The 20,634-nt window shown below is 48.6% G+C and overlaps 2 protein-coding genes across 4 annotated transcripts; one reads left to right on the forward strand and one right to left on the reverse strand.

The window, feature by feature from the left end:
- The first annotated feature begins 1,549 nt into the window (after window positions 1-1,549).
- On the forward strand, window positions 1,550-12,147 carry WBP2NL (WBP2 N-terminal like). Its single transcript, XM_066319807.1, has 8 exons — window positions 1,550-1,688; window positions 4,710-4,818; window positions 5,340-5,475; window positions 7,000-7,092; window positions 7,887-8,105; window positions 8,633-8,752; window positions 9,083-9,159; window positions 10,670-12,147. Exons 1-8 carry the CDS (start codon window positions 1,630-1,632, stop codon window positions 10,715-10,717), a joined length of 861 nt encoding a protein of 286 aa, XP_066175904.1. The 5' UTR covers window positions 1,550-1,629; the 3' UTR covers window positions 10,718-12,147.
- NAGA (alpha-N-acetylgalactosaminidase) lies at window positions 8,113-20,530 on the reverse strand. 3 transcript variants are annotated; one of them, XM_066319802.1, is made up of 8 exons: window positions 20,328-20,530; window positions 19,799-19,973; window positions 18,345-18,522; window positions 17,973-18,067; window positions 17,138-17,299; window positions 16,471-16,668; window positions 16,119-16,262; window positions 12,287-15,861 (listed from the first exon to the last, which is right to left on the reverse strand). In XM_066319802.1, the coding sequence occupies exons 1-8, from the start codon at window positions 20,489-20,491 to the stop codon at window positions 15,679-15,681; spliced, it is 1,299 nt and encodes a 432-aa protein (XP_066175899.1). In that variant the 5' UTR covers window positions 20,492-20,530; the 3' UTR covers window positions 12,287-15,678. The 3 variants fall into 3 exon arrangements, with proteins under 3 accessions (XP_066175900.1, XP_066175899.1, XP_066175898.1); XM_066319803.1 differs by lacking the exons at window positions 12,287-15,861; window positions 16,119-16,262 and adding an exon at window positions 8,113-8,350; XM_066319801.1 differs by having other exon boundaries at window positions 15,729-16,262.
- Window positions 20,531-20,634: the final 104 nt, after the last annotated feature.

Consider the following 20,634-nt stretch of genomic DNA (forward strand, 5'->3'; position numbering starts at 1 on the left):
GTTGGAAAGGCTGGCACTGGAGGGAGGAAGAAGAAGAAAACAGCAAGTGAGCAGCAGAGGAGGACTCAAGTCAAACTTGATGTTGGTTGCTGGAGTTGTATGGGGGCCAGGGCTGGGAATAGGGTTCTCCAAGCCTTAGCAAAAGTGTCAGGAGTGTATGTCCATCTTGTGGCTTTCTCTGATGCTGTCACTGCAAAGCAAAGGTTCTCTCCACTCTCACCTGTCCACACAAATCAGCCATTCTCAGCACCACTAGGATGTGAGGGCTCTACCAGCATTTCCCAGTCCTTTAACCACCCACGTTCACGGCTCCTAGTGTTCCTGTATGCAGTGTGTGCGTGCAGCCTTGCACAGCCTTCCCCCTGCACCCAGCCTCCCCAGTCCTGCAGGGAACAGGAGCCTTGTCACTGGTGCCAGCATCCACACCATGGACCCTTGCAGAAACTGTCCTGCCACACTGGCCCTCCTCAGCCCAAGGACTGAAAGACGTGAACCTCATCAAGGACACCACCAGGGCTCTGCTTCTTCACAGCACTGAAGCACAAAGCCACATTCCATCACCTTCACCCTGGGCTACAGAATAGTAATCTTTATGACTTTTGGGCCCAGCCAAGGGTTAGGACAGAGACACAATGCTGCTCTGCTTAAAGAAAGCAAAGCAGACCCATGCAACAGAAGAGAGAGACTTTCCTTTGCCTGTAATGTGGATTTCAAGGACAAGGCTGTGTATTTTGCCCTGTAGGTTTAGGAATTTTTATTTGTTTGTAATAACGTGGTTTTTACACCCTGCTCTGTAGTTTCTTGTTGGATCATAGACTACTTCTAATGGATCCGTAAAAGCTTGCTGAGAAAAACAAGCTCAGGTACTCCTCAATGCCATCTGTTCATGCCAATATCCTACCAACATCCCGTGTACCTACCAGGAAATCTACAAATGGCAAAGACAAAAAAAATCCCTCTCGGCACGACAGCGGGAGATACTGTTGGGAAGAAGTGTCCGTGAATGGATAAGATGGGAAAAGCCTGAATCGTGCGCCACCAGCTGAGTTCCAGGATGAGCACAGCAACTCAGTTGTTTCTCTGAGATATCCCCTGACTGATATTGCAGAAGGGAAGAGTCTAAACCTTACACCAGAGATACCCACTCAGCGCATTTGGAGGCTCACTAACTGTTCACCAGATAAGCCGTTCGCCAGAGAAACTTTGCTAAGCATGGCAAATCCTGGACAACTTCCACTGAGGCAGCCCGGGCACTGAACAGGCGTAGTTACACTGAGCAGAGAGAGCCAGAGGAGCGAGCAGGTCTGCATGTAGGCACCAGTGTCTGTGGTTCGTTATGCGGCGCGGCGCGGGGCGGCCGCGGGCCGGGCGCGACGCCCCTTACCGCATCCCCGCCGCCACGGGCGGCCATTAAACCAACCCAGCGCCGCTTCGCTTCCGCCTCGCTTTTCTCTCACTTCCGCCTCGCTTTTGCCTCACTTCCGCTTCGTTTTCTCTCACTTCCGCCTCGCTTTTCTCTCACTTCCGCCTCGCGCGCGCCGCCGGCCGCGATCGCCGTGGGGGGCGGGGCCGGGTTTGGTGTGACGTCACTGCCTCCACAGGGTCAGGGGCGGGGCCAGCGGGGCGAAGATGGCGCTGAACAGGAACCATTCGCAGGAGGGTGGTGTCGTCATCCCCAATGCCGAGAGGTACCGGGGGCACCGTGGCGTCGGGCGGGTCCTCCTCGCCCCCTGTCCCCTCGTCAGGGCCGGGACGGCGGGGCCCGGTGGTGGGACGTTCTGGCTGGGGCGATCCCCGTTTCCTGCCCGGCCCTCAGGCCCGGCTCGGCCTGGGGTCTGCGTTCCTAAAGGGCTCCTTGGCAGGCTGGGGGCTGGCTGGGGCGGGCAGTGGGCAGCAGGCTTGGCTGGAGCCCGTAGAACTGCCCCGTCTTCACCGCGGAAGTTCGGGGGTCCTTAAAGCCTCTCCAACCGGCGTCCTGTGTCAAGACTGAGACTGCCAGCGCTTGTAAAAGTCAAGGAACTGGGGTTTTTTTAAGGTCGTGCACTTAGTGACGCCAGAGAGGCAGAGACTGTTTGAGGTATGAGTCTTGATCACTTGAATTCGTAGTTAAAGGAGTTGAACTCAAAGTTGCTCTGCGCGGAGAAGCACCTCTCCATGGAAGCACAGCCGGCTGCTCGACGCCTGCCCTCGCCTCGAGTGAGGATTGACAGACCACCTTAACAAACCTGGGTTTGGTCTCGTTTGGCTGCTCCCAGCATCCTGGCAAGAGAAAGTCCTAGGAACCCGACGCCCAGTAAAGGATCGAAGTAAAAGGGTCGAAGGAGTTGGTTTGGGTCTGGTGATCAATAGGAAAATTACATTCCAAAAATTTGCTGCATCTTGTGTTGAGTTTGGAGCAGACTCCTGATACTTCCATGAGGAAGGTTCTCTGACATGCTGAGCTCATGCCAGTTTAAAGGAGATTTCTCTATCCTTTGAATTCTGGGCTGCATCAAAAGCAGCATGGGCAGAAGATCAAGGGAGGTGATTCTGCCTCTGTGTTCCATTCTGGTGTGATCTCACCTGGAGATCACACTGCAGTCTGAGATCACAGTGCTGCATCCAGCTCTGAGGTCCCCAACATAAGAAGGATATGAAACTATTGGAGCGAGTCTGGAGGAGGCCACAAAGTTGGCGAGAGGAATGAATCACTTTCTCTGTGAAGACAAGCTGAGAATTTTGGGGCTGTTCAGCCTGGAGAAGAGAAGGCTGTGTCTGAACTGGGACCTCATTGCAACCTTTCGGTGTCTGAACGGGGACCTACAGGGAAGACACAGAGGGACTCTTCATCAGGAGCTGCAGGGTTAGGACAAGGAGTAATGGATACAGGGTGAAAGGGGAGATTTAGGTTAGACATTAGAAAGGAATTCTTGACTGTGAGAGTGGTGAGGCACTGGAACAGGTTGCCCAGATGAGCTGTGGACGCCCCAGATTTGGCAGTGTTCAAAGCTGGGCTGGATAATGCCTTGAGCAGACTGATCTAGTGGAAGGTGGCCATGGCCGTAGCAGGGAGGCTGGGACTAGGTAATCTTTAAGATCCCTTCCTGCCCTTGACATTGGCTTCAGATCATAAATCCATACATTCTTTGAGGTGCTGCTCAGTCACAAGTGAGGACAGTGTGGCTCCGCAGGGTGCACAGCCTCCCCGTGACAGCCCTGGACAGGCATGCAGGTGCAGACTGGTTCAGCAGCCCTAGTTACTCTCTGTGGTGGTGGCTGCATGTTATTGTCTTGTGTGAGTAGCTGCAAAGCAGTAAACATTACAATTACTACATGGAAATTCTTCCCAGTGAGGCAAAGGGATGTGAAATGCTGCTACAAGACGTGATTGAGGGGGTGTTCCGTTAAGATTAAAGCTGTCAAAAAGTTGGTTGTATTTAGCTTAGAATATATATTTCCCCATTGCATTTTGGAAATGTAAAGAGCTTTGCTGTCTCATGAAGTCTGTCCCTTCCAGCCAGTCTGAGAATCTCCATCTAGCTCAGCTATGAAGCAGTGTGCCAGTACAATTTCTTGCTTACGTTGTTTTTTCTCATCAAAATTAGATTTTTTCAGTGTCTTAATTCTGAGGTAGCTGGATTTTTCATATACATCTACAGTGTTCTTCTCTTCCCTAAAGAGCAAACAGCCTGAAACTAAAGGGCATTTGGTGGTTTTTCCATATGGTGGCCCTGCAGATTCCTCCATTCCCCAAATAATTGCACATTTTCCTAACTCGGACTTCTACAATATGCTGAGCAAAATACATAAGGATTATTTTAGATCTAGCCTGTTCAGGCTTGTGCTGATTTAGGGGTTTGTCACTTTGTTTATCATGCTCTTGAACCATGAAATACCTTGGAGTCTTCTGCCACTGTAACACGCTGAAGGTTTATCACCCCCAAGGTTCTTTTGTTTATTCTGCAGATTTTCTTACTATGTGGTATGTTTAGATTTGCACCTTAGAGTCAGTGACATGCTTTCCCAAGATGACTCTTTTTTTCCTGAAAATATGTTTAATTTTTCATGCACCTCTATACCCTTGGCCGTGCAGTGTTCACAATTCTTATCTGGGTTTGTGTCATTAGGAAAGTCTATTAAAGTTCCCGTAGATATCCAACAATAATACCTTTATTGCTGACACTGGTGACTCATTGTTTCCTTCCTTAACATGTACTGTTTACTGCAAAAACTTACTAAAGTCACATGAGGCAGGGTCAGCAATGAGGGTTTCAGTGCAGCCACTTCCTCAGTTTTCACAGTGGGTGTGGTGTTACAGCAGTCTTATTTTCCAGGACAGTGGACTTGATTTGAGCATGGGCTGGGAGGATTGCTCTCAGATTACACTTTGGTATCAAGGGGATGGTTTCTGACACCTCAGCCCTTTTTGTGCTCTGATCTTTGGCAGAGTGGAGTTCCTCAGTCTGACACCTTTGGAGACAGAAACCCCCCAGTATATTAAAGGTGTCTTTTACAAAGGAGGAGCAGGGCTTGTGTCAGATGAGACTATGAATTCTTCCAGTTCGCACAGATCATCCCTCTCTGTTCAAAGTCAAACAGCAGGGGCCACAGCAGGGCTTTGGGATAATATTCAGAGTTTTGCTGTGTGATTCCCTTTGCTGTGTGATGAGGGTATGTGTCAGAGCTGTTACCAAGTTTGTCTCTCCAATCTGTCTGATTTCCTCCTGCAGTGTCCTCAGACAGTGTAAAGATGTGGAGCTCTCCTTCAGTGACGTGACAGGCAAGCCTGAAATCTTCAAAGGCACCAAGAAAGGAATGCTGTATCTCACCCCTTACAGGGTAAGTCTGATGCCAGCAGGGTTGCTTCTTTCTCAAGAGATCTTGTAAACTTTAAACTTTAAACTAGTTGATGACAGAAGGAGGGATTTTTGTTGTGGAAGGAACCACTGACAGCACTGTGTAGGAGAAGGAAAGGTAGAATACCTATGTCACAATCCCAATCACCTGCAAAGGCACACACAGTCCTGGAGATCACTGTCTAGAGAATATATTTCATATAATGTTTCAGTCAGTGATACTTCGTTTGCTTAGTTTACCCTTAAAAAGCAGAACAGTAAAAATCTGTAAATGTGCAGGTGTGTTTGAAGTGGTTTATTATTTTGGAATGTACATGCTCAGGTGAGCGAGCCATGTGCCATCAAATCTGTTGGGGATCCCCAGTATTAAAGCTGTGGAATAATTCAATGCATACTCATATTAGAGGTTAAGTTACCCTCTTTTTGGACGCTGATACAAGAGCTCCATCATCACTCTCTCTATTGAATTCATGTAATTCAGAAGCATTCCCTGCTGTCTTGCAGATGATCTTTGTGTCCAAGGGCAAGGATCCTATGCAGTCTTTCATGATGCCATTTTATTTGGTGAAGGGGTGCTCGATCGAGCAGCCTGTTTTCTCTGCCAACTACATCAAAGGACAGATCCAGGCTGAGGCTGGAGGTACGTGCCAGTGCTTTGTAGATTGAGCTCTTCCCAAGCGTCACAAGGCTTTTTTTGGTGAGCACCAGACCAGCTTATGTGCGCAGGAAAGGCATGTAGTGTGTGGTATAGCTGGTGTGTCCACACTGAGCGAGGTAACTCCCCTCCCCTGCACTTTAGGGCACTGCTGCCATGGTACATTCTGCCCCCAGGCCAGGAAATTACTTGCCCAGGATAACTTTTGTTGAATTTTTGTAACTTCTGTCTTGCTGTGTGTATCATGTTTATTCAGTTTCCCAATGTTTTCTTCATTTTCTCCTGTCTTTGACCTGGAAGGGTGGGTAAATGACCAAGGCACCAGTCCATGTTATTGATGCACAGAATTAGCATTAGCAACCACTTTTGGTTTTGGGGAAGTCAGGAGCCCCTTGGGTAGGGTTTGCATGGATCTGGGAGTCTGCTGTCCATCACTGATCTAGCTTTGATCCTAGTTTGATTGGGAAGATGTGGTAAGACTTAACAGTGGTGTTTATGACCAAACATGGGGAATTGCAAAAGATAAACAGGGATTGGAAACATGGCTTCTGGTTCAAATTTCTTCCCTCTGCAGCCTTTTCACAAGCATTTTCATGGCATCTGAATTGTTTCAGGGTGTTGTTTTGGGGTTTTTTTGCTTTCTGGTTGTAACAATGTTTTAAAGTGACTTGTTCCTCAGGGGATTGTGGATCAGCCCCCTTTCTTGGGCTGAAGTCTTACTAAGACAGTGGTTTTATAGAGGTGAATCTCCAAAGAAATTACTTTATTCATGATAGATACTTTTGTTATATTTCTGTACTTTATTTCTACTTCGTCCCCCAGAGACTATCTCTCTTGATACTAATTTAATTAGACAAGGAAGATAAATCTTATATTAAATTACACATATTTTTTTATTAAAAACACCAAAACCCAAAGCACCTTCCACCAAAAATCCAGCCAAATCCAAAAAGCCCTAAGAAAACAAAGCACTCTTACTTAACTTACAAGACTTCACCTTGAATTTTTTTCCTGAGAAATTGCTATTATACCTCAGCATTTAATAATCTGTCTGAGCTCCTATGTGTCAATGAGATTAAAGATATTGCATTTGATTTAAATCCTAGCTTGACTTGCAGATCCTGATCTACAGTTCACTGAGGATATCAGTAAAACTTCATCTGAGGGCTTTCAGTTAATATCCTCAGTGAAAAATGCTCGATCTTGACACCATTCATTATTAGGTTCTATTAAACTTTTCAGGAAAGAACAAACCTGCCATATATCTAGAGTTGGCTGCTTCTACATGACTATAACTTTCAAAGGGTAAAAAATTAATTCCTGATCCTCTTGAGATATTATTTTGGAAGACATCTGATAGCAGTGCCATGACTCTTTCTCTCTGGTAATAGGATGCCAAATAGTTTTGAAATAATGAAGAAAAAAATAATTGAAGCATAACCAATTTTGCTGTCTTGGCTGGTTCTGAGGAAGTTAATAGTCTAATTAAATTCTAATTCTCTCTCCTAGGTGGCTGGGAAGGGCAGGGGACATTTAAACTGACTTTCAACAGTGGAGGAGCCATTGAGTTTGGACAGCTGATGTTGAAAGCTGCTTCTAGTGGTAAGTGATTTTCAGATCCTGTGGTTTCTCCATGGTTGGCTGAGGTAGTAAGCAAATTGCTCTCGTTCTGAACTTCATGGGAAGAAGGGTACCCTAGGTGCTCTTCCACAGCAAAGTATTTTTTCTTCTTTCAGGGGAACTTTCGGTTTCCCTTTCAGTCCTTTTTATTTATTTCATCTCAGTCCTTTGTGCAGTCAGAATATTCTGGGGTTTGGGCTTCTGAGGTGGATCACCTTTTTCTACAGAACCTTACTTCTCCTGGGAAAAAGTTGAAATATGTGACGGTGAAAACTTGCTTCACTTACCTACTCTCAGCTCCCTTCTAAAGTAGTGCAGTAAGATGGGGAAAGCTAGTGTGCACGTTTGGAGAGGGGAAAAGCAGGTTTCAAAAAAAACATTTTTTTTTAAAATTTTCAAATGAAGGAACAAGTAGTTTTTTTTCTGATAAAGTTTTCTTTTTAAAGAAATATGTGTTTTAAAATGTACTTGTTTTCAGAAAGAGAGTATATTTTAAAAAAGAAGAACACGTTGTACTGCTACTTGCTTTAGAGTGGTCTTTTCTTCAAGCAGTAGGCGTTCTGGCGTAGGACTGGGACCTGTGAGGGGTTATTTTTCCAGCTGGTTTCCTTTAGCACTCTGTGCCTAATGTTTTTCAGGCACAGTACTATGCCAGGACTATGTAGTGAATCTAGATAAAGGGAAACAGTGCTGCGTTAACGGGACTATTTTCATTTTATTCTGTACATTTAGTTTTAAGAGAAGATGTCTGACTTACTTAAACATGTGCTCCTTAGCTTCCAGTGGCGTTCCTCTGCAGAACCCTGGCTATGGATACAGCTCTGTTCCTGGAGGATGTGCACCTGTGCCTCCTGCCCCTGGGGGCTATTCACCCCTGCCGGGAGGCTACGCTGCCCCACCACCACCAAACGGACCTTATCCCTATGCCCCGCCTCCAGGGAACGCCTACGGACCTGCTTCCCAGCCCATGGGATATCCATATGCCCAGACTCCAGGTGTGGAAGTTGTGTACTGATGGCTGTGTGTGATATTAGCTGTGAAGGAATCACTGTGGCACAGTGAGGGTTACGGTGAGGGTTACTGTCTCCGCCAAGGATCCTGCTCCTTGCAGGAATCTGTCACATGCTGTTGATCACATCTCCTGCTCCTGTTTCTCTGCATCGCTTCCCCCTCCTTCCTTATTTTGATGCTCTGTGCTGCTTCTGTCTGCTCTCCCAAATGCATCTGCTTTCCCCCTAACCTTGACAACATACACTGACCTTAACAACTTAACACTGTAGTTCTAGCTACGTGGAAATGTGGTTTGCAGACTGTGCTGCTGCTTGGTAGAGAATTATTGCCTGCTGACATGACAGACATAAGTAAATTCTCAAATCCCTCCTGTGTGCATCCCTGCCAAGCCTGGAGAGTTTCCCTTACCACTGCTCTTCTCCCCAGCTAATATGCTAATGGGCCTGGAGCTCTCTCCTCTGTGTCCTGTGGTGTGTGGTCCAAAGCATCAGCCTGGTGTTGTCTTTTTCAGGTATTTACCCACCACTTCCAAACATGAACCCCGTGTACATGCCATCTCCACCACCCTACTCTGGGGCACCTCCTGCAGGACCTTCAGCTCCCCCAGCCTGGGTGAGCCCAGGAATGCCAGGTAAATGAGATTGGGCAGTTGCCAGGGTCTGGGTGCAAAAGGGTGCCTGGGGGCTGAGGGTGGCATGGGCACAGCATGGGGTGGAGAAGCTGTTGTTGCAAGAGCTCCAAGTCTTCTCTAGGGAGCTGCTCAGCCTTGCACTGCACAGCTTGTGGCCCACCCTAGGCAGCTTTCTCGAGCTGCTCTGAATTCTAACCCAGCTTGCTGCAGTTCCTGTTGGCTCCTTGGGCCTTTCTTATCTCCTTGGAAGAGGTGAGACTGGGGAGAAGGCTCTGGGGCTAGGGCCATTTCCTCAGATATTTAAGGTGGCTTTTCTTCCTTCCTTTCCAGGAGGCAGTAAGGCCATGGAAGCTGCTTCCAGTGCATATTACAACCCTGCCAACCCACACAATGTGTACATGCCCATGGTGAGTACCATGCCTGGTCTTCATGTGCCTACTCCCTCCTCTGTCACTAGCAGAGATGGTGCTTTGCTTTCTTAGCAAAGTCTAGTGTACCTTCATTGTGCATGTTGAACATGCACAGAAAGTATGCATTCTTCTGGGAGGGAAGCTCCCATGAAGAAGGCTGGTTAAATTTTCAGTCAGCAAAGGAGAAAGGCCTTAAGATTGATCAAGTAACAGGCATTTACTACCTGTCTTACTCCTAAAGGCATAACAGACTTGCATGGGCACAGAGAAAGCACGGAGCTCTCTGCATCCATTGGGCCTGAAAATGAGAGTTAAAGAAAAATAGGTCACTTAAGGATGATGACGTGGGTTTCTGTTTTGCTTTCTTTTTGGGCTGCATGGAGACAAGGAGGTCTCTTACTGTTCAATCAGTGGCAGCCAGTAGGTTGTCTGTAGCCTCCATCTGGTCCATGGCAGTCTGGCTGTGCCCTTCACTGCCTTGCTTGGCTCTGGTGGGCTGGAGACTGATGGAGCAGCAAAGCTGGCCCTCAGCCCAGGGTTTGCTGTCTGCTGGGTCAGAGCTATGAGCTTCAACAGGGACAAAGACCAGGAAGGGAAGAGAGGATGGCATTTAAAACAGATGAAATGGTCCATTTGCAGTAGATCATTGTGTGAAAGACAAGGTTCACTTTCTTAGAAAAATCTATAAGTTTAATAAAAAAAAATAGACAATTAGGAGACAGAATGAAAACAACTACAGTTTCTCGGCCGAGGGTGCCTGGCACTGAGGCTAGCCAGCAGCACACCTTTTACCCTTTCAGATTCTATGTTTAAAGGATCTCTGTGTTACATTTTCAGTAGACCCTAATGCATGATTCAAACATTTTCTTTGGGTTTGATCAGTTTCAGCTATCCCAAATCGTTTTATCTGGTAGATCCGTCTGTAGGTGGCTCCACTCCATCTGGTAACATGGGTCTCATAAATTCTTTTCCTGAGGTTTCTGGTTATTTTCATTTGGATAAGAAACAGAAGTTCAGCAGTCTTTATGCAGGAATGCAGGGTGACTCTCCCTACCTTATGGTTTGGTCAGTTTAGATATTACAAAGAGGAAAAAAAACTAGTCTTTTTACTGTTAACACTGTTGCAATCAGAAAATACACATTTGTCACCTTTCTAAACTCTGTTAGTAAAAGATAATACAGTACAATCTTCCCACATTATACATTCCCACATTATTCATTTTAATATTTGTGAAAAGCCAACCATATAATATGCATTTATAACAATTTGTTACCTGGTTTTGAGGGTACTTTTTCCTAGAAATATTATGGAGACAGCATGCGTCATGGAACATAGCTGATACAAGAGAGGAATGGTGTGATGAAATGACAGCTTAAACCATATCACTTGGTTCTGTCTGTAGCTCACTGCAGGGCACTCATTTCTGGTGAGCCAAGCCTGCGAATGCCTGCAAAGAGCTGGGCATAAAACCTCGATGGTCGTTGACTCTACTGTATCTCTCTCCAGGATCCCCCACCTCCTTATGCACCTCCTGAGGACAAGAAGAACAACTAACAGAAAGAAATTGCAACCAGCCTCCCAGATTCTCTCTCCCTGGAGACTATTTGGCTGTTAGTACCCCTCAAGTTAGCATATCTCTAGATCTCTGTTTCTCTACAATATAGTGCTGGGCAGCTGAGCCCTCTTTAAACATTGAGTCAGTGGCAATACCAGGCAGAACAACAGCACTTTCCTACTTACTCGCTTAATATCATGGGGTTGAAGGACTAACTTTTGCCCTGCCATTGGCCTGAGGAGAGAGATGGACTTCTTTCTTATTATTAAACTGCATCACATGACTTATCTAGGACTAAAATGTGAAGGCTCTGGGATCTTGTTGGAGTAAAACAACTTGGAATGCCAAACTTGCGACTTCTGAAGCACTGTCTAGGAAGAAAGGTGTAGAGAGCTATGAGGTTCCCTCTAGATCCTCAGGTGCCCTAGAAAGGTGTTAAATTTCCTTAAATTCTAGGGCAGTTCAGTGTGAGATGGGACTTTGGAAATCCTGTATTGTGTTGGAAGTATGTGGCATCCTGGACTAACCTTGAGGGGTGATGACCTTGAGTGCATTTGAAGAGACGCTGAAGCATTTGGCTGCACAAGAGGGAAGGGGATGGGTCCCAATCAACCTGTCTTCGTAACCATTGGATTGAGATGAAAACAGAGGTGTGCTCTGATGTGAGCAGGCCCCATATCTGTGCAATGATCCTATGTCAAGCAGCCATTCCTCAAGTGTAGTATGAGTCAAGTGCTGCACGCCTTGGAGTAAAATGTTACATTAGGCAGATGACCTGGCACTGGCTTTGTCAGGAGCCAAGTCCTGTAGCCCTGGCTCCCTCTGCTGAGCAAACTTGCACTGTGTGCTACCTCCACAGGGGAAAACTGGCCTTCATCATTTCCATCAGCTGCTGGAGCCAGGCTGTGTGTGCCCACATCTGAGCGTCATGGGCAGGTGGGCACTGGAAAGCCAGAGTTGGATACTTACAGGTGCAGTGCCCTCGGCTGGGAACTGCTGTCTGGGTGGGAGTTACTAATGCTTGGCTCTCCTGCAGAGACTGGCTGCTCAGCCAGAACCTCTCCTTTTTCCTTAGGACATAGTGCTGTTAAACCTGCTCTGAAGAGTCTAGTCTGGTGGCGACCCTTGTGATCCTTTACATATAGGGTGATTGTACTTCTTCCTACAGCCTCCCTGCCTTCACAAGGAGGGGGAAGGAGTGTTTTCCCTCTTACTTCCCTGTATGGCAGGGCTCTCCTGCAAGTCAGGTTTGCACAACTTAAAAGTATGAATTCCTAAAGCCGTTCCAGGTGGGGGGAAGTAAGTTTCCTTATCTATAAACACCTTTTCTGACTGAAGAGATACTCTAACAATATTTAAAAAAAAAATCAACCATGAATGTTTGTAACTTTTTGAATTGCACTTTAATACAGGAGTGTTGATACCTTTATCTGCCAGTTTACTGTTGTGTGTGTGGTGTTGTCCTGGTTTAGGGCAAATTTGGGAGGAATCCTCCAAATAAGGTCCCTCTGGAAAGCAAACCCAAATGGCCCCTCCCCCAACCAGTCCGGGAAAAAAATTCCTTGGAGAAAAGTGGAAAAAACTGTTTATTCAACAAAGTGCCCACAAGCATAAAGAATGAATAATATGAAACAATAAAACCTCTTGTTCTGGAGTAGATGCGAAATTGAGAAAGTCCTTGCCGTGGGTCAGCTCAGCTCGCTCAGTCCCTCATCAGTCCCAGTCCCTCCAGTGCTGCTGCAGAATGCTGAAGTCCAGGGCCCGGTGCTCCTCTGGGTTTTTCAGTCCAGAGCAGGTTTAAACAGTTCCAGGGTATCTTGGTTTGGAAGGACCAGTATCTGCCAAGGAAAGCTGGAGTTCCCCTTGGAATGGAGAATTTAAACCACCACCCCCACACTTTTTTCCAATTATAAATTTGCAGCTAGAGGCTTTCAGGCAAAGATTTGGGAGTAGAAATAGCAGTTCTTTACTAGTATGTATAAGAAAGGAAACAAAAACAACAACCACAGCATTAATAACAAAAGCAGTACCAAGAACCTCGAGGGCTTTGCTTTATAGAACCCAGGGCAGTTTGGTCTCGGTGCCCCTGGAGGATCCTCAGAGCACTAAGCTGGAACAGTGGAAAGTCCCGGGCTGGTAGCTGGGATGGCAGGGTGTCCCAGCAGGGCAGGGTGTCCCAGCAGGGCAGGGTGTCCCCAGCAGGGCAGGGGGGTGCAGGGTCACACTGTAGCAAGAGGGGCAGTGCTGAAGAAGCCGCGACAGCGGGGCAGAGCTGGCCCAGCTCCAGCAGGGCAGCAGAGGAGCTCAGAATTCCAGGGCGAGCAGATGATGGTAGATTTCCCAGGACTGGACCCCTCCAGTGACAGTGAACTCTTCTAGCAGTGAGCAGCAACCCAGCCGTTCTCTCCCCAAATGCCAAAGAGAGAGCGAAGCTGCTTTCACCTCTGTCCTTTACCCCCAAAACTCATGTTATCTCCCCCTCTGAGCTTTGGCCATCCCTTTGTTTTGGTCAAGCACCCTTTAAGTACCCAACACTTCATCTTCTTACTAACTTACAGGGAAAAAAAAATCTTTAGAGTAAAAAAGGAACAAACCTAACCCACAACACAAGGGAGGAAAAAAACGTCCAGGGAACTTCTCTGCCACAGCTAGGTAAAACTAACTGAAAACAAGGAGATCTCTGTCCCAGTGCTGTCCATGCCTCAAACGAACACAGTCTGGAGAAGGAATGTGTAGGAGTGAACAGTTTCTCCAAAACAAATTGTGCACTTCTTCCCCCCTCTTTGCTCTTAGAGCTAGTCATAAAGGTACAGAATTTAACATACAGCATAAACAGAACAGATGATTGGAGATACAAGCATCATAAAGTCACCCTAGGACAGTTGTGTTGACCTTAATTCTTGCACACTGCACAGAAGGCTGGAATGAACTACAACTGCTACTGCTGTTCCCTCGGGTCACCTGTGGGTCAGTACATCTCTCTCCCTGGTATGTGGCAAAGCCGGACCTGGAATCAAGTAACTGGAGGGAGTGAAGAAGGTGGAGCTCATCCCTTTGCTGCCTGGGAAGGGTGGAAGGCTGGCTGGTGCCTTTGGTTGTGCCCAGGTATCCAGAACTGGCACATGTTCACAACCCATCACTGTATGTAAGCAGGGGCCATGTCACCACACTGCTACTCACTACAGCTGCATTCATAGCAACTCTTCTATGTACATTACACCAGAGGGAAGGCCTTTGAAGTCCTTAAAAGAAACTCCTCACCAGCAATTTTTTTCTAGCAATGGAAAAATAAAATACATAATAAGGAAAATGGCACTTGACTATAGACTGTAAAATCTGTTTCCCCTTGTGCCAAGGAATGCTGCTGCCCTGCTGAACATAATGTAATCACTGGAAAGCCATTTCTTACTCTGCATCAGTCCAGTTTCTGACAGGAAACCAGTTCTATTTCCCAGCATAGTTGTCCCTGTTTTGAGGTAATGACCCTGTAATCCTACATTAACCGAACAGCTATAGCTAACAACACATGAGACAGTCTGTGATCTACTTCCCTTTATTTCAATCAATTTCTCTCAATCACTCCTCAAGAACAAAGCCAGATCCTTGTTTTGTTAGAAAGTCCTTCCTTACTAGAACTGCAAGCGTTGTGTTCAGTATCTTGACTTGCACCCCAGAGAAAGTTTCTGGAAGGGGCCAGAATCAACCATTTGGTCCTTCAGGAACAAGAGTGGACAGATGACCAGGAACCCTCCCACAAGCAGAACTGAAATAGAGAATTATTTTTTTTCCTAATCTAAAATGTGGTATTTCCCCAGTCTGAGGCTTAATCTCATCACCTAGAACTCCTCCATAGGTAGTTTGCTGCATGTAGGTGAAGCAGTTGAGGGTTTTAGAAGTATCCTGACATTTCCAGTTGATTAGTGCAGGCTCCTCCTCGGGATAGAGCTGTGGATGGAAGGGCCCTTAGGAGAAGAAGCCTTTCCCTGAGAAACCCTGAGTTTTCAGCCTGCTGGAGTAGGATCCAGTACTCCTTTTAGCAGAAACTTCCTTCTAGAGAAAGGATTCCACTTTCCTCTTGGAGGCACCTGTGACCAACTCCCAACCCGAAAGACCACCTCAACTGAGCATCAGCATCTTCCTGTCAGCACTCCTACACAACATTCTGTGGCTCTGCAGTTTTTGGTGTGTACCACAGCACGGCTCCTGGGCTTGTGCATGGCTCATAGAGATTTTTGCTCCGCTCTACTGTAAACTCCTACCAGAGGGGCTTTAATACAATGCTAGCACATACACTAGAGTGCAGTAGTGCTGACCTCTAGGATCATGGCAGCAGGACCAGGCCTGCAGGCAAAGCCCCACTGGACAGGACTATTATGCCTCCAAGAGCTCTTGGTCCTGGTGGGGATACGTGGGAGAGATGCAGCCCTGTTGAGAGCCCCTTATTCTAAACCAAGCTGATTATAGCACAAGAAAGAAGGTGACCAAGTCTGATACTTAAGGTTAATTGCCATCACACACTTGGGGGGGTGGGAGGAAGGGAAAAGGGGATGTCACAACCCTAGGAGATACTGAAATACCCAAAGCCTTTTTACAGGTGTAGTTCAAACAGCCCCTGCAGCAGCCAGTAGTACCCAGCTCAAAGCAATGAAGTTCTCAGGTGTCAGAGCTGACAAACTTCAGTAGTGGCTGGACTCTACTTGTGTGGCATCTTCCACAGGAGGATCTCAAAAGGTTTTGCAATCACCAAGGCACTACACCCTGCACACCCTTAAGCAGTGGGCAACAAGGATTCCTGATTTATGCAAACAGAGCAGACATCATCAAGCTGGTACCAGGGGATGGTCACTGCCTAGCACTGCTGGGCTCACCAGCAAAAGACACTTGTGCAGTGAAGAGCCACGTGCCCTGGGGTCTCATGGCTTACCCTGGCACTGGTCCACACCCCATCCACTGGGCCCTGTCACAGAAGGGCTGGGTGGAAACCCTTGCCAGGGGCTTGCTGTCTGACAACGTGCCAGGGTTCTACCAGGAGTGCCGTGGGACGGAGATACCACATCACCACTCCCGAGGGGTTAATAATGACTGAAAAGTTGTCTGCTGTCTTCAAGGCCCCGATCATCTTCCCGACATACACGTCTTGTACCTGAAAGAGAGAGCTGGAGTTACCAGCAATTCCAGACCTTTCATCTTGGGCTTCAGCTGTGGTCACTGACATGATATAGTGGGACAGGGCACAGCAGTTGGCAACAGAAGAGTGACCCAGTGGGAAGCTGCCCCTTCATCCCAAAAGCATGGAGTAAGAGTACTCCTTCTCACCCCCTCAAAAAGCATAGAGATCTGGGAAGAGGGGGATCCATGTGCCGTGGGACTGCCCTGCTGTGCAGTGTCAGTGGGGCTCACCTCATACACAGCATCCTGAGGGAAGTGGAGTTTGGCCAGGCTGGTGGTGTAGCGGAAGGGCATATCTGTCCTCCGGCTGAAGAACACAAGGGCACTGGCAGCCTGGGACAGTGGGCGCACAAACACCTCAATGTGCGATTTCTCCTAGGGGTGGGGAGAGGTGGGTGAGGCAGAGCTGCTAGGAGCAGTATAACTTCTGACTTTGCCCTGTGGGGCTGCTACACCAGCAGGCCCACAACTCCCACAGCTCTCCTGCTCCTGTTTCTCTGCATTGCTTCCCTCCCCCTCCTTATCTTGATGCTCTGTGCTACCTCTGTCTGCTCTCCCAAACGCATCTGCTTTCCCCCCTAACCTTGACAATCCTGCGGCCCTGGATTCCCAGGGGATCCTGGTTGATCTGGATTATCAGGCGGTTCTGCAGGATCTCCTTGGCACCGGGGGAGATGGTGCGGAGATCCGTGGACATGAGGAGCGGAGCTGCCATCACTGTCCACAAAGCCATTTGGGAGCGTGACTGCTCGTGGCTAAGGCCGAAGTTTCCGATGATGAGCTGGAGGGGAGACGGTGAAAAGACGGAAGAAGCAGAAAAAGGTTAGAAACCTGTCTGCTTGTCACCCGCAATGCTGCTTCCTGCTGGGAAGGAATGCACAAGGGAAACCTCACACACTTTTGCTTCCCCTTAAGTAGTCCACCACTATTGCCACAGGCACCGGGAAGATCTCATCCCTGCTAGCAACATACATTCAAATGCACTCCTTGACACCCTTTGTTTCACCACTCTTTGCCTTCAGGCTGTGCAGGGAAGGACAAGAACACCTAGAGAACTTGACAGGTAAACTCAGGTGATGAAGGGCTCATCGCAACCACGGGGTTTTTCCCACAGCTTAGCCAAGGGCAACGCCAGCTTTGCCTCTGCAGCAACAGGCCTTCTGCTTCTGGAGCTCTTCCTCTGCCCTGCCCCTAAAAGGGGGGATCCCTCATCCCCAGACAGGGTCAAAGCACCCACCCCCCATCCGCACCATGTCTGGGTCGTTCCAGTGACCAGGGCCAGCTGCTGGCTGCAGCACATCCTGGTTTGTGAAGAACCAGTCCACGATGGAAAGTACACTGTCCCAGGAGTCCTGGATGTCATCATAGTTACGCCACAGGTTGCAGATCTCTGCCAGGATGGTGTAGTTCACCTGATAAAGAGAACAGTGTCAAGCAGGAGAGAAAAAAGAACTGTTCTGCAAGGTGGGGGAGGCAGGGGCAGCACTGTTGAATTGTTGAGAGCTGCACTGTCCAGCAAGTGTGTGAAAAGCAGAGGAATCTGGAGAAGGGTGATGAGGGATGGGCAAGGAGGCAAGACAGTCATATCCCACTATGTCTGGGCACACCCCAGTACAATAGGATGTCTGGCAGAACAACCATAGAGGCCACAAGGAAATATGAGAAGCTGTCAGCTACGAGAATGAGAGCAGCTCAGGACTGACTCAAAAAGTGAAAGAAGAAATACATGAGTGCAACCAATTCTCAAGAAACACATACTAGGAAGATTATCCTATTTCAAGCACTGAAACCAGACACTATTGTCTCACAACAAGACTGTCAGGACCAACCCCCATCATCTGAGTAGGATGGAAAGGATATGCCCCAGAGCCTTCTTCCCACAAACTCCCATCACCTAGCCATACTTGGACACCCAAGTGTCCCTAGATGCCTGGCAGGAAGGCCACATTCCCTCTGAGGACCTGCAGCACCATCCTGGAGTGAAAAAATAAGTGGTGTGTAACACCCTGCTCCTGGTGCTCCAGCAAGAGCTCCTCCAGGGCACAGGGGAGACGGGAACTTGCCAACAGATGGGAAAACCCTTACCTTGGGGGGAAGACCCCCTTGATATGCTGGCCAGCTGCAAGAGTAGACAATGGGACGGCCTGTGGCATTCAAGGCCCTTGCCATTTCTGGGTACCCTTAGGGAGAGAAGATGACAACAGTGAAGGGGGTGGCTGGCAGCAGCCCATGTCCCAGCAGCAGCCTTTGTCCCAGCCCACCCAGCAAGGGGAATACCAGGCTAGCCTGGCTTGCGTCCTTACACCAGCTCCAGGGCACACAAACTCCCACCTCTTTTCCCAACAGCTGCAATAGGAGACACAAGGGAAGAACTGGCTGGCCAAGTGTTGCTGCAGAGGGCCAGCTGCCCCAACCCAGCAGCAGGAGGAGGAATGCCAGAGGCTGGTGAACTTTTACCCTTTGCCTGCTCCTCTGCGGATGAGTAGCACCCATCCAGCTTCAGCATGTCCACACCCCACGCTGCAAAGGTCTGGGCATCCTGCTTCACATGTTCCAACATGGTGCCTGGGTAGCCCCCACAGGTGAAGGTGCCCAGGTCACCATAAATGCCCAGCTTCAGGCCCCTGGCATGGACCTGTGAGGAGAGCAGAGCTGCAGGAAGCAAAAGAAGGAATCCAAGGTGTCTCCCAGGTACCAGGGTGTCATGGGTTGAAACAGGATCTCTCTGCTAGGATCTTGGAATTCTATGGAAAGGACAGGGACCTATGGGCGGGGGGGGGGCAGGTTTTGGACTGACATGCAGTTCTGACCATTCAGAAAACGGAGGGTGACTTTTGGGAATACGCACATAAAAGCTGAAGCTGGGTTGGAGATTTTCTCCTTCCCTCCTGTCCAGCGAGCAGGTAACACATGGGCAGCTGAGGGGAGCCCAGCCTCGGCCCTGGCTGCCCCCAGGGTGGCCAGATTGAGACTTTAAAACTCTACCCCTTCTTGGAGATGACAGAAAAGGCCAGATTGGAGACATGTGAAGGGACAATATGGAGATCTCAAAGTTAGTAAAGGAAGAATGGCTTTTAAGTGGTAGAGGTGATGAGTTGCCTTGGTTCTAGGCTGAAAATCTCCTCTGGATTTTGGTAACAGGACAATCTTTTAAATCGTGGACCATATAAATTGGGGAGATGATTTGCGGATTTGAGCAAAGGTATCTGTGATGAACTGAGTGAACATTTTTGTGCCCTCATGAGAGGTTGAACAGAGCGACTTGGGAAGAAGCTCTCTGCCAATGAAGAAGTGAGAAGACCATCCCTATTCCCTGAGTTGAAAAAGATCCTTTGTTTTTGTTTTTTTTTAAACAGCTCATTTTTAAAAGGTGAAATCCCCAATTTGTGAAATCCATGGCCCACAGGTAGTCACAGGAAAGGCTACATGATATGGGAAGTTCTACAAATGCAGAAGTCCCCTGGGTGGGCTGCTTTTGTGTGAAAGTTACCAAACCACAGGAGTGACTTCTCTCTCTCAAAGGCTGAATGAAAAACTGTTTTATAAGTGGTACTGACCTGGGGTTCTGAGTTGTGTCTCCTTATGTTGTTTGTAGAAAATGAACAGTTTGCAGTGGGAGAAAGGGTTGGTTTTAGAAATTAATTTGTGTTGTGTTTTTTTTTTTTCTTTTCTTGTTTTCTTCCCTTAGTGTATCTTAATAAAATCTATCTGGTTTTTTGCTTCTAAGTTGAGCCTGCTTTTTTGCCTTTTTCTCCCGGGATCCTGTCTCTCAGTTAGCACACAAATTCGGCAAATGTAAGATCACCACATAAATGGTGACTTGGATTAGCAAACCTAAACCTCAACACAAGGTCCTCTATTCCTTTCCCCGCCATAGTGGCATGGGGACAGAGATCCCCAGTGGCACTCACATAGTCAGCCAGAGCTTTAATTCCGCTGGGAAATCTCTTGGGGTCGGGAACCAGCTGTCCTGCTGCGTCCCGCTGCTTGGCAGACCAGCAGTCATCAATGTTGACGTACTCGTAGCCCAGCTCTCTCCAGCCATCCTCTGCCAGCCGGTCTGCCATCTCGAAGAAGAGCTGCTCGCTGTGGATTGAGGAGACATAGCAGGCTGTGACCCTTCGACCCTGTGCCTCACCAGGTGAGGTAGGCAGAGGGATTTGAGGGTTAACTGGGCGCTCTGGAGGGCTCCCCGGACCATAGGAGGGTCTCCAGCGCTCCCATTTAAACCCTGTCTGTGTTTATGGAGCTCACCGAGGGAGAAGCGTTTCCCCGACTGCCTGAAAAGCCTGCCCACAACCTTCAGCTCCGAGGGCTGTCCGCCGGGCCGTCTGAGCCTCCCGCTCCCATGCACTATCCAGCCCGGGGTCCCAGGGCCGCAGACAGCGCCAGAGCCATCCTGGGCCTGAAGTTCGACCAGACCGAGCCCCAGCCGCTAACCTGATGCAGTTGCGGGGATCCGCCTGGCAGTCCACATTGCAGCGGAACCTCTCCCAGGACATCCAGCCCATGGGGGGAGTGCGCGCCAGCCCGTTCTCCAGGGCCACGGAGGGCAGCGCCAGCGCCAGGACCAGCGCCAGCCCGCTCAGTACCATCGCCTGCATCGCTGCCACCGGGTCACAGCGCGGCTCTCCGGGCGCCCGGCCGGCCCCACTCACATGATGCCGTCCGCATCAGCTGACCGACCGCCCCCGCCTCCCGCGCCGCCCCATTAACATCGCTCCCTCGCGGCTGCACCGTGTCAGCA

This window comes from Sylvia atricapilla, chromosome 5 (assembly GCF_009819655.1).
Source record: "Sylvia atricapilla isolate bSylAtr1 chromosome 5, bSylAtr1.pri, whole genome shotgun sequence".
NCBI lineage: Eukaryota > Metazoa > Chordata > Aves > Passeriformes > Sylviidae > Sylvia > Sylvia atricapilla.